This window comes from Lampris incognitus, chromosome 18 (genome assembly GCF_029633865.1).
Source record: "Lampris incognitus isolate fLamInc1 chromosome 18, fLamInc1.hap2, whole genome shotgun sequence".
Taxonomy (NCBI): domain Eukaryota; kingdom Metazoa; phylum Chordata; class Actinopteri; order Lampriformes; family Lampridae; genus Lampris; species Lampris incognitus.
The window spans coordinates 16,944,347-16,963,404 of record NC_079228.1 but is presented as its reverse complement, the minus strand read 5'-3'; the positions used below and the strand labels follow the sequence as shown (position 1 = coordinate 16,963,404).

Sequence of the window (19,058 nt, the reverse complement as noted above, 5' to 3'; positions counted from 1 at the left end):
AGAGAGGACGAAAACTAACGTTTAAGTTGTAAATGAAAAAAAAATCAGTGAATTAAGTACGACGGAGTTTGACGGCCGGCGGGGGAAAGATTGGACTCACTGTAAGCCTCACTGTAAGCCTCACTGTGACTCATGACCTCTGTCGTCATCACTTTTCCGCTCCAGCGTCCAATCAGAATCAGCAAGTCTGGGTGCGGCTTTGACGGACGGGGGAATCCTCCAGTAACACGTAACCATAGGCGGCGCTCCGGCCACTTACGCGGATGTGTTATTGAAGGAAGTATCGTTCAGTTCGCATCGCAATGAGTTTCCATTACGGCCAGGTATGTAGGCTTCTGCGTTTTGCGTTGTTATTGATTTTATGTGATGCCCTCAATCACTGACGGGAATCCTCAGCTGAGGTGTTTGACGCGAGGAAGGGATTGCGCATGTCATGGTTAACCGAGTCGCAAGTGAACGGGGCCGCTACAAAAAGTTGGCTTGGAGATAGCTGCGATGAGTCGTTAGGTTTTGACTGCAGCAGGCATCGTTTCGTATTGGTACAGCAATGCTGAGGAATCGTCTCCATCTCGTCCCGTCAGTCAGTTACTGATTGTTTTGCGAGGTCTAGATAGACAACGATTAGGTCATTCTAAAAGCCAATGTGTTCAGATTATTAAATCAAGAGCACAGTCATGACTCAAACCTAGCGTACCGCCCTGTGGGAGCGTGGAAACTGTATAGCCATGCTATAACTGTGTAGTTCTGGTTATGATAACCTTAGTAATTTGCGTATATTTTGGTCTCGTAAGGTTTGCTTTTAATGACCGGATGAAACAGTGTCAAAGCTGTGTGAAACCATGTGATGTACACCAAAATGGTTTGAGACACTATATTGGCTGCTTTATTCTGTCATCATCTTTTATGATTCATGTGTTTTACAGTCACATAAGAAATGCCAAAAGCCACACAGGTTAATGCAAACCTTATTTTCCCCATATTTATCATAATATGTGTGAACCTGGCTACCCACTGAACGTCTGTAGATATTTTTAAATATTTTGCACTCCAGCTCTTTCTTCTTTTTTTTTAACTTATTTTTAGCTTTTGGTCTTCATGTGTGTATATCTTATACTGTGTTTGTCTGTGTCTGTCTTGCACTGTTTGGTGAAGCCACAGCCCTCATTTCATTTTTAACATGTGCCTGCACATTGTTTTTAATGACAATAAAATTGAATTGAATTGAATTGAATTGAACTTTGACCCCTTCTGTCACTGCAGGGCTATCCAGGAGGGGGCAACCCACCACCACATGCATCTTATGGGCAGCCCCCTACAGCCCCATATGGAGGTGCAGGGGGTCAACCCGGAGGGCCTTACGGGGCATATGGAGGCCACGGACAGGGTGGTCATTATGGGCCGGGACCAGGGGGCACCCCGGGTGGACCTTACATGGGTCACAGAGGACAACCTCAGGGAGGACATTATGGACACCACGCGTCTGCAGGTGAGCGCGTGGCGACACAAGTCGTGTGTGTAATTGGTGTTTGCCTGTGGAAATGTGACCCTACTCTCTAGGCAACCATGCCCTTTACACTAGGAGACTGCAGATGGGTTCTGTTTCCCCCGCCCTTACTCTCCCTTATTCCTAGTCTCTCCGTGAAGGCATGATGGATAGAAAGTGACTCACATCTCCACTCCATGGCTCAGACAGTCATGTAGAGACAGGGCTCAGTGTGTGCCCCTTAGCAGGATTACTCTGCTGGAGTGATGACTCAGGAAATACAGAGTGAGGGCTCAAGAGAATGAAGGGGAGAGAATGTGAGTGTCTTCTGTGTGTGTGTGTGTGTGTGTGTTTGCGTGTGTGTGTGTGTGTGTGTGTGTGTGTGTGTGTGTGTGTGTGTGTGTGTGTGTGTGTGTGTCTCTCTCTCTCTTTCCCCTGCGGTGTCTTAGTCACAGCCTGATGCCCTGTGTCGCTATCATTCCCCACGAACAGGATCCATCAGGGCCTGGCCTCAAGACACCCATCCCTCTCTACCTGTCCCTCTTTCTGACAGTCAGCCCTCCCTCCATTCCTCTCGTTATCTCAAATTAGACTTTCTACTGCTTCCGTCTTCCTTTCCATTTATTCAGAGCTCCTGATCTCATGCATCCATGCTCTCTGTCTAACTAGGCACCTTTCCCTCCACCCTTAACCTTTGCCAGTTCTTTGTTTTCAAGATACAGCGTCTGGGTCTTCAGACCTGCTGTGCTGACCTTCTTGATGTGTAGTAAAGGTTGTGAAAGTCACTCTTGAAAAGTCACCTTTTTCAAATGAGTGATTTCCTGCTGTTCTGTGAAGTATTATTTATTGCCTTTTGCCCCGGCCATTAACATAGCTTGGTTGTTTTAGCTAACTTGTGTATTATGTTGGATTAAAGTTAATTGGACAATTCAGTTCGATTCATTTGAGTACAAGCGATATTGTCATCTTATGTACCTAGTCAGTGATTTAAGTAGATTTTTTGATGATTTTTTTTGTACCTAAATCCCACATTTTATTGACTGCCTGTTAGCCCTTCAAATTTTCTTTTGGTGAGTAATCAATTTTTATTAACAAGTATAAGAGCATTTGGGATTCTGTGTTTTGAAGCACACGGTGTCCTCAGATTCGATGACTTGTAGCATATTGCAAACACCAACCCTGAAGCTTGAGGCGAGCATTGAGTTATTATTTCTCACGACTAGCTGTCAAATGGCTGAAACAGGTAAATTAATGCTTGTTTTGCAAGGCAGGGGAGTGCACCCCGGCTTCCCTCAGAGCCGACCTTGTTCTCCTTCTCCTCCTCCTTTTAATTATTCCTTCTTGTTCACATTCTGCCACATTCCTTTTTTGCGCTTTGAAGCTTCAACTGAAATAATAGCTGGCAAAAAGTAAAACGGATGGGAAAATAATGCAAATGAATTAAAGCAGATGACCCTCAGAGATGAAGATGAGGAAGAAGGAGGTGATGGCATGAACAAATAGTTTGCTGGTTGCAAGGAACTGGCTGCTCCTTGTCAAGGTGGTGTTGGGTCTTAGAAGTCAGTCTGGCTCTTGTCACAAGGCTCAGGCACTGTAATGGAAGGACACATGCTAAAGACCAGGGTAAATGAATTCGACACCATTTACTAACCAAAACCATCTTTCAGAAGTCCGTTACTCGATCAATCCAGAATCTATTTCTGGGCCAGTTGATAGTCTTAAATGATCCCCCTTCTACAGGCTGAAGCATCAGTGCAGAACAATCCTCAGTGAAGACCATACACACAGTCCAGAGCATCAGCATTTTCCCAGGGCTCTTCCTCTGCCTGCACACACACATATATACACGCACACACGCACGCACGCATGCATAGATGAGTATATAGACAGAGGAGTTACACGCAGGTGTTTCTTATTGCTTCGATGAACCATTCGTAAATCCCTATGCCTACAAACCAATGCCTTAACCACACCAAGCCTGCAATCACCTCTCTTCCTCCTCTTCTCCATAGGTAGCATGCCCCCTGGTGTGAACCCAGAGGCTTATCAGTGGTTCCAGAGCGTTGACACAGACCACAGCGGCTCCATCACACTGAGGGAGCTCAAACAGGCTCTGGTGAACTCCAATTGGTCCGCCTTCAATGACGAGACCTGCCTCATGATGATCAGTGAGTCGGAAGGGTGTAGTCACATTAACATATTTGCAGCAAGGAGTTTTGTTTGCGGCAGAACGACTACATTTCGCACAAGTGTTGCCTCTTGTTGCACAGATCTGCATTTACCCTCTGGTAGTTGATGCATTTGTTTTGAAGAGAAGAGTGATGGATGTAGCGGTGTTTTTGAAAAAGTTGTGGAAGTAGTTAAGTGTACTGCAGGACGACTTCTGATGCAAAATCCTTTTTTGCAATATAGGTAGATACTCAGAGGAGGAACTCTATTTCCATGTTTTTCAGTTCACATAGGCACAGGAAGATTGAATTTTGAAAGACTATGACAAAAGGATGACAGAAACAAGGATGTCCCTAATGTGAATAATGTCTGAGTCAGTGAGCCCAGCGAGGGAATAACTCTGAATCAATGTCAGTCCTTCATTCCAGCTAACCAATAACTGAGGCTGTTCATATGCTGTCATCCATTCCTCTTAGCAGAAACACCCATCTTCTCTGTGTTACCTGTAAATAATCCAGGATTCCTCACAACAATGGATAAAGAACGCTTTCCACACATTTAGAAATATGCACTTTACATCTTTATTCTGTTCTGGATGTCTGTTTGTGACCTGTGTGTTTGATTGTGGTTGTGTTCTACATTTGCTGTCAGACATGTTTGACAAGACACGGTCAGGTCGCATGGACGTGTTTGGTTTCTCAGCCCTGTGGGACTTCATGCAGCAGTGGAGGAATCTGTTTCAGCACTATGACCGAGACCGCTCAGGCTGTATCAGTGGCGCAGAACTACACCAAGGTACACCTCTGTGTGTGTGTGTGTGTGTGTGTGTGTGTGTGTGTGTGTGTGTGTGTGTGTGTGTGTGTGTGTGTGTGTGTGTGTGTGTGTGTGTGTGTGTAAAAAGAGGACTATGGGCGTCCAGGTGGCGTGGCAGTCTATTCTGTTTCCTACCGACACGGGAATCACCAGTTTGAAACCCTGTGTTACCTCCGGCTTGGTCGGGCATCCCTACAGACACAATTGGCTATTTCTGTGGGTGGGAAGCCGGATGTGGGTATGTGTCTTGGTCGCTGCACTAACGCCTCCTCTGGTCGGCCAGGGTGCCTGTTAGGGGGGGAGGGGTAACTGGGGGGAATAGCGTGATCCTCCCATGCGCTACGTGGTAGTTTGCAGCCCTCGCCGGCTCGGCAAAGGGGTTGGAGCAGTGACCTGGGTGGCTTGGAAGAGCAAGGTAATTGGCCATGTATAACTGGGGAGAAAAAGGGGGGGGGTCCCCCCAAAAAAAGAAAAGAGGACTATTCTATAGAAACGGCAACAATACAGTTCCATAAAGATATTTTATTATCTCTGTTTGTTTTCAATCTTAATTTTCTCATGCCTTTTCCCTCTCAGCCCTCGCCCAGATGGGATACAACCTGAGTCCCCAGTTCACTGAGACTTTGGTGGGTCACTTCACTTTACAAGGTGGGCGGCCCGGCATGCAGCTGGACCGCTTCATCCAGGTGTGCACTCAGCTCCAAAGCATGACCCAGGCCTTCAGGGAGAAGGACACGGCCATGACTGGCAACATCCGCCTGAACTATGAGGATTTTCTCTCTGGCGCCATCACCAGGCTAATGTGAGCCTAAAGCCTCTGCTTATCCAGCTGCACCATGGCTGGACAGTATAATCACATGTTCATACATGTGAACTTGCCTAAACTCTCCCACATGTGCCCCCAGCCTTTTGGCTTATTTGTTTGCCAGTGAGCATCATTCCAGAGCCAGTTGGACTCAGCGCAGTATAGTCTACTCCTTAGTTTCATGGACTTAAAGGAAGTTCCGTAATTAACATTTAGTAACGATGCTACTGCCTTTTCAGGGTGGTGGAACTTTCACTGCAGTTCATCCAGTATTTACATAGGACACCTGTCACCATAGAGATTGTTCAGACAGTTTCAGTTGTCCAATAGTTTCCTAGGTCATTGGGCTTGAATTTTAACAAACTGCATGTTGTCACGTGCAAATACCTCTCAGTTGCGATACATCATTGACAAAGACTGTGGTGCTGTTTAGCTGACCTAGAATCCAAATGAAATATGTGTTCCCAATTTAAGTGTTCCCAAAGCAAATGTTCTGCAGGGCTAAATCACTGAAACGATATTTACACATTGGAAAAAATCCATAAAGAGCCTTAGGTCATTTTATTCAGTACCACACCCTTTAACTAAAGCCATGTGGGCTGGATTACAGAAGGTGCCTCATATTTACTTAACTAGTTATAGCTCATGCAGTAGCCATTACCACATGTACTTGGGGACTGAATCAGTGCTAGACTTGACTAGCATAGAAAAGAAAGTGAAGGACTACTAACTATGCTTTACTTTAGTAACTGTAGAGTCACCCACATACAGCCTTAACATTTTGCTGTGCCATTAAAACGTAATGCACCTTTTTCAATGCATGCTCCCAGGGATGCTCTATTAACATAGCGCACTTTGTTGTAATTCGGATATGATGTTTTCCCAACAGCGTTGACGACAGTGCAAAATTTAGCAAATAGGACCACTTGCTTCTATCTTATGCCTTGTCCGCATGTACATGGGTATTTTTGAAAACATAGCTTCTTCTACATGTTTTGTCCACACGCGAACTGGGTCCTTTGGAAAACTCCTTCCAGGGTGAAGATTTTGAGAACCTCTGTTTTCAGTGTTGACGTGTAGACAGAGAAAACAAGAGTTTTTTGCTCGTTCGCTTTTTTTCAGGCTTCTGATTGGCCAACATGGTTTTAGGGTTAGGGTTATATCGCCACCTATTGGTTTGGCATGCTCCTGACAGTGCGTGCATTGTGTTAAGTAGTATGTGTCTTTGCGTTTTCCTTTGGACGGAGATTCTTTTTAAGTGCTTGTGTAGATGAGATTATTTTTTAAGAATGAAGGAGGAAAACCCTCGTTTTCAAAAATAGCTGTGTACGCGAGGACTAGGCATTTATTCCACATGCTCCCACAGGCAAGGATTTTTTTTTTATGGACGCTATTGTACATATTTGATTTTGACACAATATTTATGATTGATGTATTGATTATTATTGCTACATTAAGAGATCAGTAACCCAATTCAGTCCTTCTGAAAAAAAAATGGCAACAAATGTATGAAGAAACCCCCCCCAAAAAAAACAAGGAATTGAGGCTGTTCACCGACATGATTTTAGCTCATTGTGGGGCCAACACATTTTGTTTCTGTATCAAGCAACCCCTCTTGTTTTTAAAGGTATATATTTGAAAACTAATAATATGCCATAAATTTGTGCCAAAAATTATTAAAAGATTTTTATATAAAAAATTAAAAGTGTCCAATTTACTTTTGAAGCTCACAATCCACCTTTTTTCACTATTTTAAGAAAAAAAAATGTCAGTTTCTAAGAATTTGAGTTGAGTCTCATAAATGCTATTATACTTAAAGTGTAAATTGGACAGCAGTTTTTTTATAGCAAAATACAGAAATGTGTGTCTATGTTTAGCTGTATCACTAAGATTACCACTTTACTGCTGATATCTTAAATATCCATTAGAATTTCACTGCAGACATGTAGTTTGTATAATATTTATCTCTTAAAATAGAACCTTAGCTGTCAGCACCACATCTAACAAAAAGACGGCAGGTACTGGCAGAGGCCCTCTTAAGAAACGTCTTGCTCTCTCTTAAACATCTGGCACTTCTTCCCTGCACCATCTGCCACTCTGTTTCTGCTGAGAGTCCTTCTGCCTCTTCGCTTCCCATTCAAAATCAGCTGCAAACCACCATTCTCTATTAATTTCCAGCTTTGATCTCCCTGATTGCAATCCAATTGCAATCTCCCCTCTGGTTTTTTGGGGTTTTTTTTTTCTTTTGTGGAGATACTTTATTAATCCCCGTGGGGAAATTCTTTCTCTGCATTTAACCCATCCTAGCTGTGTAGCTAGGAGCAGTGGGCAGCTGCCATGCAGCACCCGAGGACCAACTCCAGTTCGTCTTACCATGCCTCAGTCAGGGGCACAGACAGGAGTATTAACCCTAACATGCATGTCTTTTTGATTTCACCACAGTTCATAATCTTGCGCCTCCCATGCCTCTTCACATCGTATTGACGCACTACTTAAATGCGGCTGTGATTCAGGGTCTAGGCTCTTTGAAGGTCAAAACCCTGAGGTCAAAGGTGTAGGCTGACTCAAAAACCTGTTTGATTCAAACATAGATGATGCCAATCTGCCTTGTCTAGAAAATAACTAAAGCAAAATCAAGATGTGGTCAAATCAAGTCCATCTTATTTATATGGCCCATTATCACAAATTGCAAATTTGCCTCAGAGGGCTTTACAGCAACACAAACATCCTGTCCTAGACCCTCACATCAGATAAGGAGCAACTCCCTAAAAAAAGCCCTTTAACAGGGAGAAAAAATAGAAACTTCATGGAGAGCAACAGAAGAGGGATCTCTCTCCCAAGATGGGCAGATGTGCAAAGGATGTTGTGTTTACACAATTTACAAAATACAACATTGAAGATGATAACAGAATTATAAAATATATGAAGAATATGATGAGGAGGATGCCAAGCAGTGTCCAGACATCCCCGGGACAGCCCAGGACCTGAGCCACGCGACCACCATCACCATGGAGACCTGACAGGAGGACAGACTACACATGCACACAGGGGAGACTCACATCACACCATACATATACACAGGAGAAGATAAAGGGGAAGATATCATTCAGAGAGAGGGAAAAGACATGTTAGAGAGAAGAGAACAGTTTCCAATAGTGTCTATGCATGCTCAATAATCCAGGTAAGAAAATCAAAGACAGTTGAATCAATTCATCTAGACACAACGTTCACTTAGATGGGTGATGAAACGTTTCTGTCAGTAAACGTGTCCAGAATAACTGAATCAACTTTCTCTGAGTTCGCATTAGTCAATAATCTATACTCCATAATCTCGTAGGCAGAACAGTGCGTGGTAAATTCATTGACACCTATACACTTAGACTACTTTGTTATATATACACCCATTTTCAAAACTGCCAGCTTTAATTTTAATTTGCCCTTCAGTGTTTTATTGTGTGTAAACTACTTAAACATATATAAGCATCTAAACTCCTTAAGTCCAATATAAATAGATAGATAGATAGATAGATAGATAGATAGATAGATAGATAGATAGATAGTAGTCGTAGTAGTAGTAGTAGTAGTAGTTGTTGTTGTTGTTGTTGTTGTATTTGAAGTGATAGCTGGGGTAAAAGAAGAAACTAGGCTAGTAGCCTATTTTACTATTTCATTTTAACACTTTACATTTTAACACAAACTGCTAGTAAGTTTGAGTTGTTAAACATAAAAAGCTGCTCTAATTGACTATGGCAAATGAGTTTCTACATAGTTTTCACTTCTATTGAGCCATACAAACATACTGTCCTCCATGCATCTACTTCGGTAAATTATTCCAGGATGTGGAAGTTTTCATTTGTTGCATTTAAACATCCTGACAGTAGTGCACAGGATACTTTTGGCCACTAGAGTCCGCTGAAGCGCTAAGCAAAACAAAATAGCCAGAATGCTATTGGTTAGTTCCAGTGACGCTCTACGTGTACAGCCAATGAAATGTATCCGGAAGTGGCTGAGCAACGTCACACGGAAATTGGGTCCGTCCCATGTCTCGTCAGTTTGCTACCGGTGAAGGTTAGTGATGAAATAACGTCGTTATTAGATTAGAGATGCTGAGGCGGCTCTGTGTTCGTTTGCGATAGGTTATCAGGGATGGTAGTGTGCTTCTAGCAACGGGGACTGTTTTGGTAGGTGTTGTTTTGTAATTGTGCTATGTTGAGTGACTGCTAGTTAAGCTTTCCGTGATAACGTACATCAGCTGTGCTTCTCTACAGTCAGTTTAGCTCGGGTCTCTCGGCACAACAGCACGCTAGCAAGCTTTCCCGAGTTGCCGAAAAACGGGCTGAATCATTTTAGAGCGCGTCCTTCATTTATACAGCCACTGTCCCATTATAATGCAGCTGCGACTCTTAACGTTAGTAATTACTCTGCGCGGGGGGCAATTTTGGAGAGATTGCCAGCTTTCTTTGGTCTAGATGAAGCGCTTACTTACCCTATAATTGCTGTTGTTAAAAACAAACTGCCGAGAAAAGATCGGAGGGAATTTCATGTGCCCAGATTCTACCAGCCAAAGCCACGGCGTCTCAATTTGAGTGAATTCGAGATGTAGGCCGGGATGAGTACACTACGATGCGCCCTGCTAATCTTCTGTTCACAAGTGCATCTCTGATATATTCTCTGCACCATAGCACTTCATCGCCTCTTATTTCGCCTGCATATAGTCAAGCCTTGTGTGTGTATATATATATATATATATATATATATATATATATATATATATATATATATATATATATATATGTTGTAGTGTTGTTAATCTATGTTAAGCGAGAGAGCCGTGAAACCGGAGTCAGATTCCATGTATGTGCAAACCTACATGGCAAAGAAGCGTGACTCTGATTCTGAAATATATTTTATTGATGCAAATGTCAAAGCAGATATTAACATTATTTTAGTCCCAAGAATAAACTTCAGTTTGCATCATGGTTTGCAGCAGGGGTCATAGTCTCAGGGCAAATGGTCTTGGCTGATTACATTTTTTGCCATAGTCCCAAAAAAATTGTCGATTTGTGTTACTTGAATTTGATAGTTACCTTTTCCATGATAACATGCAAAAAAGAAAAGAAAAGAAAACTAATTAAACACACAAATTGAACAGATAGCAAACCAAGTGCAAAGTCTAATTTAAATTTATTTTTAAAAACTAACATTTTTTTTTAAAGGTAGAATTTTAGTTTTGTGTGTGTGTGGGGGGGGTGTCTCAAACTACTCTGGCTCTGGCTTTCATGTGTTACAAGCTAAAATTTACACACTTTGTATTCTCACTCCCCCAGCTGAACATCTGTAGACTTGCCCAGCCATAGTGGTCTGCAGCCATGTGGCCTGTAGTATGGGGTGCCGCACGAGCCTATGCCCCTTACATCACCTTCCCTGTGGCCCTTGTGGTAGGGGCAGTAGGCTACCACCTAGAGTGGTTCATCAGAGGAACCCCCAAACCTCGGGAAGACAAGAGCATCCTGGAACAGAGGGAGGACAGAAAGCTGGAAGAACAAGCTGGGATAGATGGCACTCAGGTCCTTAGTCTGAAGGAGAAACTGGAGTTCACACCTAAAGCAGCACTGAACAGGAACCGACCTGAAAAGAGCTAACTTTTCCTTGGCTGAGAAGGTTGCTTCTGCCCCCCTGTCAGTGGAGCACAAGACCTAAAACTGAAGTTCCTGCGACGGTGCTTTGAGAGTGAGGGAGGTGTGCCAGAACACCACATCACCTAGCCAGCACCCATTCACATTAACCACAAACTGTCACTCCTGTGTAACCAAAGCGAAGACATCCCAGTTATCTCATCAGCCATATAAGAAGCTTTATAGAAGTTCATTAGGCAGACTATTCATTTTAATGAATTAAATGTAAAATAAATGCCGTAAGATTGGGATTCATCTATATTTCAAGCACATTGCACATAATTTTAGCTGTTCTAATTAACTAGTCACTGTCATTTAAACTTGTTACTCGATATGTTTTTTTGATTGTGATTTAATGGTTGTTATGGTTAGCTTTCACATTCACAAGAAAGGAGCCAAGAACCTTTACATTTCTTTGAAATCTTTGTGTGATAGTATAACAAAACCTGAAATATTGTCCTTACTGTATGAAGGCGATTATGTGATATAATGAACCCATGATCCTTTTCCAAATTTAATAATACTGTGGATTCTGCCTGTGATAGATAATGCAAAAGGAAAGGCAAGTGTTTGCTCTGGAGTTTTTATTTTATTTGATTAAGGCTTTTTCTCTTAGGTTTTATGATAGAGTATGACATACTGAGAGAAATTTTCCAGGTTCTCAAACCAAAACTAGGCCATCTGGTCTGGATTTCTGCCTGCTGTATTGGTGTACACAAATCATGTGTGCTTTCATTTTAGAAAGCATGGTTGCATGGTTTGGACGCTTAATCGGTTTTAGTTATGAGGTACGACCACACTGAACATTAAGGTGGGCGGTCAGTACTGTCGTGCTGAGTGTACACTTTTACATTTTAACGGTACTGATGTCATGTTAAATCACATAATAAAAGGTTATCTCAGTGATTCAACGTTTATTTTTCCTTGAACACAAACGCCATTGGTGACCCGGTCTTGACATACAGTGAAGTGAACAACAAAACAAGATTTCTTGTTCAGGAATTTGTCAGGAAGTTGATATGTTAAAATTCAGCACTAAGGACAGGCATTTTCATCCAAGGGTAGAGGAAAGAAGTGATGATTGGTTCTTTCTGCGGCAAACGGGAAAATTAATTTCAAGGGGAAAATCACAGACTACTAAGGGATGAGGAATGCTTCCTGTAAAAGTGAAACCACACATTTTACTGTCACTGAATGAGTCTGTACTAAACCCTAATACGTAGGCTGTACTCAGGTCACCTGCAGCACCACTGACCTGAGGTCTGTTTTGCGTAATCCTGAATTTGAGGTTTGGGCAAGTAAACACTTCAAAAACCTGTTATTATTGTGACCATCTCTCTGGTAATTATAGAGGAAGTATAGCATGGGGCTTTGAGATGGAAAGCCCAAAATTGTTAAGGAATGAGAGTTTGGTTTTTTTTTGCTCCAGACTGCCCTCTTTACCCTACTTATCTTTATTTTTACATTCAGTGCTTCATTGTGACGAGAAACACCACCTCAGATGTCGTAAGAAATCTTCGGGGTATTTTGCTAGCAGTGTCCGTTACCATCTAGCAAGAGATGGATGAAGGTCACACTCAGATTTGTTCAGTAGGCCAGGGAAAACAAGACTCTTCTGGCTAGTCCTGTTCAGGGACTATCATTTTTGGGGGGGTTGTCCCGGGTCGTCCTCTGTGTGGAGTTTGCATGTTCTCCCCGCGTCTGCGTGGGTTTCCTCCGGGTGCTCCGGTTTCCACCCACAGTCCAAAGAGATGTAGGTCAGGTGAATCGGCCATACTAAATTGTCCCCAGGTGTCAATGTGTCGGCCATGTGATGGACTGGCGGCCTGTCCAGGGTGTCTACCCGCCTGCCACCCAATGACTGCTGCGATAGGCTCCAGCATCCTGCGACCCAAATTCGGATAAGCAGCTTGTATAATGGATGGATGGATGGATAGGAACGGTTATGAGAGTGTTTGGGAACAGGCCACAGGGCGGTGTAGTGACTAAGGAGACCCAGCCTTAACGCAAGGACTGTAAAGTCAGGCCCCCATGTAAGGTAGCATCTGCCCTGCAAAAGTGCCCTTTGGGCAAGATACTAAATATCTCTGGGCATCAAATTATGATCATTATTAAAAAGGAAGTGGCGATTTGGTCGGGATACAGACTTGTTGCTCATCGTGGACTCAAAGCTCAAATGTTTGCGGTTACTATTGTAAACGGCACAGATTGAGGAAACCCAGTGGAGGCTCTTAGATGGCACCTCCTACATACATGATAGAGCCTCACACGCGGATTACCACGAAACCGTCACATCATCGAAATCCCCCCCCCCCCCGGTGCTGCGGCCCTTTCTGTGATGGTAGTTGGGAAAGAAAGATTATATGTTTGTCCCTTGACTACGGGGCTCTCTTAAAAAGGCAGAAACCTTTCCAGCGCGCCAGGGTACGTTATGCTGAGCTGCCCTGCCAGCTAATGTATTTGGAAGGTTTGTGACCTCCATATTTACTTTGGCCCTTGTGTTTGAATGCAGTGCTATCTGCAAGCATCAGCTAGCGCCCCCACCGCCACCCCGGCCCCAAAAGTTATCGGTGGATTGGCTCAGGCCCTAAATATGGAGTGTGTATGTTGATCGTGGTAATTATTTCAAGCTGCTGGATGTTTTCATTTGAAACCAGGACTACTGAGGATGCAGAAGTAGATGCAGAGTTGCTGCTAGAATGGTTTATGTTGTGTGTGTGTGTGTGTGTGTGTGTGTGTGTGTGTGTGTGTGTGTGTGTGTGTGTGTGTGTGTGTGTGTGTGTGTGTGTGTGTGTCTGTGTGTCTGTGTGTCTGTGTGTGTGTGTCCGTGTACGCGGGTGTGAGTGAGAAAGAAAAAGAAAGCGAAAGAAGAGGTACGTCACAAGGCTAATCCTTATCTCCCCCCATTGTTTACCTGGCTACAGTGAATAAGAGTAAGTGTCTTGGTGTAAATGGCTATATGGACCAAAGACACCCCCCAGATCCCCCCCCTGGGAAAAAGCCAAAGGACAGGTTGGGTCCCTTTTAACAATGGTCCAGCTCCTCAAAATTGGACAGTGTTGTGGGAACCAAACTCACTGGTCCAAGGGAAAGGGGGAGGATTTAGGGAGATTCTCCATTGTCTTGGTGGACCTATGGGGATAATGGATGCGAATGATCCTGGCTGTTGTTTCACTGGCAGTCCAATCCAACATCCTGAGCAGAGAAGCCGGAGACGGCGTTCCCTCTGCAGGCAGGAACAATGGAGCCGGCTGCCTGCCGGGAGGGCACCACATCCCTTATTAAAATCCAAACACTCCCACGGAAGAATTCAGAAACATAGGTAGTACTAATGAGCCGACAGCATGCACCTCACACTCAGAGGAGAGACCGATGTGAGAATGCCTACACCTCAAACACATAAAATAAAGAGATCCAAGTCGGTGAGTGGCCTTGTTTGTGTCCTTAAAGGTGCGTTGATCAATCGAAAAGCGAACGCTTATGACTCAACTGGGTGTCAATTGTAACATTGATTGAACATTTTTTCTGACAGCGTGGGTCCTTGGATCGTTTCCCCCAGCCACAGCAGCTTGTCACCAAACTAGTTTCAGTGTTGATACATCTAAGGAGGCCACGGACATGCACATAAGCATTCGATGCGCGCGTCTCTGTCTGCCATATAAACGGTGCCAGACCTCCGTTTAACTTCTGCCACACGGCAGCTTCATGCCTGTTCCCCTCATCCTTCACGAGCCTTTGATGAGGTTGCATCAACATTAAGGCCACAAAGCAGCCCAGGGGGGACAACCAAAACAATGCAACAATGCCCACTGCAGCTTCATTGTCAGGGTGAACAATCCCAAACGAGCAATCTCTGGGGAATAACAATGGTGGAGCAGGAAACACATGGAGAGCCATTTCCTGCCAGAGTCTAAATTTAAAAGCTACTCAAAGCACTTTTTATACGGTTTCGCCTGAGTAGGGAAGCGTGCCCAAAATTATAGACCTGGGTGCTGCTGCAAGATACTACTCTGTCTGCCTGCCTGCTTGCCTGCCTGCTTGCCTGTCTGCCTGTCTGTCTGTCTGTCTGCCTGTCTGCCTGCCTGCCTGCCTGTCTGTCTGTCTGCCTGTCTGTCTGCCTGCCTGTCTGTCTGCCTGTCTCCCTGCCTGCCTGCCTGTCTGTCTGCCTGTCTGTCTGCCTGCCTGACTGTCTGCCTGCCTGCCTGGCCTGCCTGCCTGCCTGCCTGCCTGCCTGTCTGTTTGTCTGCCTGCCTGCCTGTCTGACTGTCTGTCTGTCTGTCTGTCTGTCTGTCTGCCCTTCCCACTTGCTCTCTCTCTCTCTCTCTCTCTCTCTCTCTCTCCTCTCTCTCCTCTCTCTCTCTCTCCTCTCTCTCTCTCTCTCTCTCTCTCTCTCTCTCTCTCTCTCTCTCTCTCTCTCTCTCTCTCTCTCTCTCTCTCTCTCTCTCTCTCTCTCTCTTCTCTCTCTCTCTCTCTCTCTCTCTCTCTCTCTCTCTCTCACACACACACACACACACAAACACACACACACATGCGTGCGCGCACTCCTCAAGGTTACAGAGCGTCAATTTTGTCACACATGCAGCAGGGTCGTAGATTATTTAAGCACTAGCCAGTATAAAGTGGCATCTTAGCCGCATGCCACATGCGTTAAAAAGTGCATTCAAATGAAGCAAGGTTACATAATCTTGCAATCCCTCTCACAATCTAGTCTGTTACTTTGGGTCCTGTTGGCCCGTCGTGTTAGTGTTTGTGTGTGTGTGTGTATTTGTGCTTACAGTTACAACATTATAATACAAAAAAACTCAACAATAAATCGTGTGGGATGTAGTCTAACCCAGTTCAGGGTGCTTAACAGGAGTATGTAGGGCTTTCTGTTGTACAGTAGCGTCTCGCAGCTGGCAGGAAACATAATAACGCAGCAGCAGCCCTTCTGTGGTCCAGCCGAGCCAAGCCTGTCTACGGTGACAAACAGCTGGCCCTTATGACAACCTCCAGATCAGAGAGGCTGGCAGCGCTGCAAACTCTCCCACAAGGAACGTGTTTTCTGGGCACAACAGTCTGCTTTTGCTCCAAGACCCGCTGGAACCTGGAGGCTACTTGATGCAGTCAGGCTACGACGGGAAAGCGCTTTCCTGTTGTCCGGGCTATAGTTTAGATTGTGCGTGTGTGTGTGTGCTGTGTGTGTGTGTGTGTGTGTGCCCCTCACACAAGTTTGCATCTCTGTGTGAATGACAATCCAGAGGGCCTCTGTGACTATGCCTCACAAAGAAATTGGGGAAATGCATCAGTGGTCAACTCAACAATGTCAGGAAACCGTCAGAACAAGGGCGCCTTCCCAAAGGCTGAGAGTTTAACTGTGAGGTCCCTCCCATCGCGCAAGAAAGGGGGATCTTCCACACTTTTGATTCACCTTCGCCATACTTACATGCACAGCGTTACAGGAAAACAAACCAACAAACGAAGATGTGGCCATCCTCGCTACAGTGCTGTATGAATGAATATGCATATGGAAGGATTATGGGAATGGGAAGCAGTCTAGACATGAGCAGCAAGCATCAAACCACTTGACGGGAGATTGTTCTATTGTCCCATTGTCCTGTCCTGATTGAGTGTTTTCTGGAAACAAGTAGCCAAAACACCACTTTGATCGGTGGTGCCATGACACTTGACGGAGAGACTATGCTATGAGGGGCAGGGCAGATATTGTCCACGTGATTGTTCTGGCGCTAGGGCAGAGGCGGGTTACAACCCTGCTGGTTTTAGTGCGGAAATGAGAGCCTAGGCTCCCTGGATGGCTCCCAGCGGAGATCGATGCAAAGGGAGCCTCTGCTGTTCGCTGCTGGCTTGGTTGGCAGAGCGGAGGGGGCCATGTGCCTCACCCCACGCAATCTGTTCCATGACCCCGCAGGCTCTGTGAAAACACGGGCGTTGAACACACATGCGCAGTAACACACACGGTTCGCACAGCGCGCAGAAACGCATGCGCACGAACGCACACACCTGGAGTGAGAAAACAGGCTGCAGGCGCAGGGCCAGCCAAGTTCTTCTGAACAGGCATTGAAACGGGCAGTTTCAGCAAACAATTTTCCCCCAATAACACCTGGCTATGCGAGTTTCGAAGAGAGGAAGGCTGTGGTGGAAAACAAGCCCGTAACAAAATAAATGCCTTTTCCATTTAGAGGAGGAAGCATCGTTTTCCCATGTTTTCCCATGTTCTCTGAATCACACCGTGTTTTGGGGAATCTTCGGTAAGAGATGTCAGAGATTCGCTTTCATTTTGATGTGTCAGATTTGGGCCCCCACAGCTGAAGCCTTTTTTCGCGAGAGGCTGTCCCACCTAGTTCCCTTCAGCCCCCTTTTCCTGTCACACAGATAACAGCTTGTCGTCATGGAGACGGTCTGTAAATTGCTGGAAATGGCTGCTCTTTCTTTTTTTTCTTCTTCTTTTTTTTGTGCAAAGCACCACAGCCATGACATACAAGCACGCGCGCGCGCGCACACACACACACACACACACACTTTGAACAAGTGTTTTGTTTTCGCTTGGTCTTAAAATCTTTGCTCTTTGTGAATAATGAGAAATTCTACTCACGATGTGTGATCATCAAGCACGTGTCAACATTAAAACATTTATATATATATATAATTTATATATATATATTAATATGTTTATCTATTTATTTATTTATTTATTATCAGCCCCGTCCTGGTGTCAGTTAAAGTAGAGTAAAAAAAAATGAAAATAACAACTGATTCGAGAAAATTCATTCCTGTAATAAGCTAATTTGCTTGGCAAATGAGTAGAGGACATGATTGGTCTGAGACTTAATCCTGGACTAATGACGTGAAGTTTTATTTATTTATTTTTCTTCCAGGGAAGTCTTTGTTTGAGGGCGTTGAGCTCTGGGGATATTTATTTTTTTCAACACAGAGCTGACGTAAAGGATGGCACACATGAAATGCAGCCTCCATCTTGTTTTACTGGCATACAAATGCCCTCACATGTCACTGGCGTATCACTGACGCGTGTTTTCCGTCCGCAACAAGAGCCACGGCTTAGCTAGCAGCAATTAAATCAAGTGCCATTTCCTCCATCGTGTCAGGGCTCATCCACTTCCGCTCACTTCCGTTTCTTCTGTTATTCCCGAAGTCTTCCGGTTGAGCGGTTCCCTCCCCGCGGCCCCGTGACGGTGTTTGGAGAGTGAAACGTCTGCACACAGAGATGGCCACCGCATCGCCCCCTACTCACACACAAGGATGTACCAACCTGATATCCTGCGGGGCACGGCGACACAGGGCAAATAACACACAGCACATCCGCTTTTATGAGACGGTGTCATTATATTATGCAGTGAGCTGCCCCCTCTCTCTGATCCTCTCATAAAACACGCGAGCTACATACAGTCTTTTGGTTAATCAACGGCTGCATATTTTCTTCTTCTTCTTCTTCTTTTTTTTTTTTTGGTTGAACCCCCCCCCCTTTTTTCTCTCTCCTCAATTGTATCCGGCTAATTACTCCGCTCTTCCGTTCCGTACCGGTCGCTGCTCCACCCCCCTCTGCCGATCCGGGGAGGGCTGCAGACTACCAACGTGCCTCCTCCGATACATGTGCAGTCACCGTCCGCTTCTTTTCACCGGACAGTGAGGAGTTTCGCCAGGGGAACGTAGCGCGTGGGAGGATCACGCTATTCGCCCCGACCCACCAGAGGAGGCGCTAGTTCAGCGGCCAGGACACATACCTACATTCGACTTCCCACCCGCAGGCACGGCCAGTTGTGTCTGTATAGGGACGCCCGACCAAGAGCCGGAGGTAACACGGGGATTCGAACCGGTGCCCTGGCTGCATGTTTTCTTAAGCAGGCGGGTTAAAGTGGTGGAAACATCAGTCTTAAGTAACCGCACGGTGATGAATAAAGGCCGCTGTGTGGGCGATGCTGACCTCTTCATCACTCCCCTAGTGCTGTTCAGTATGAGATACAAAGATTGACAGTGCCATCGTTAAAATATACAAATAGTGCTTTATTGTCCACAAATATATATAATATATATATGAAAACTGATACTTCTTTTACATATAGTTTAACATCTACATTAAATACTGCTTCACATATCA

The 19,058-nt window shown here is 44.8% G+C and overlaps 2 protein-coding genes across 3 annotated transcripts; both read left to right on the top strand.

Annotated features, from left to right (window-relative positions):
* On the top strand, positions 1-6,960 carry pef1 (penta-EF-hand domain containing 1). Its single transcript, XM_056298465.1, has 5 exons — positions 1-323; positions 1,261-1,486; positions 3,496-3,651; positions 4,304-4,447; positions 5,042-6,960. The coding sequence occupies exons 1-5, from the start codon at positions 303-305 to the stop codon at positions 5,269-5,271; spliced, it is 777 nt and encodes a 258-aa protein (XP_056154440.1). The 5' UTR covers positions 1-302; the 3' UTR covers positions 5,272-6,960.
* A 2,338-nt stretch (positions 6,961-9,298) lies between these two features.
* smim12 (small integral membrane protein 12) lies at positions 9,299-11,845 on the top strand. 2 transcript variants are annotated; one of them, XM_056298621.1, is made up of 2 exons: positions 9,299-9,338; positions 10,598-11,845. In XM_056298621.1, the coding sequence occupies exon 2, from the start codon at positions 10,640-10,642 to the stop codon at positions 10,910-10,912; it is 273 nt and encodes a 90-aa protein (XP_056154596.1). In that variant the 5' UTR covers positions 9,299-9,338; positions 10,598-10,639; the 3' UTR covers positions 10,913-11,845. The 2 variants fall into 2 exon arrangements, with proteins under 2 accessions (XP_056154596.1, XP_056154594.1); XM_056298619.1 differs by having other exon boundaries at positions 9,324-9,451.
* The last annotated feature ends 7,213 nt before the right edge of the window (positions 11,846-19,058 follow it).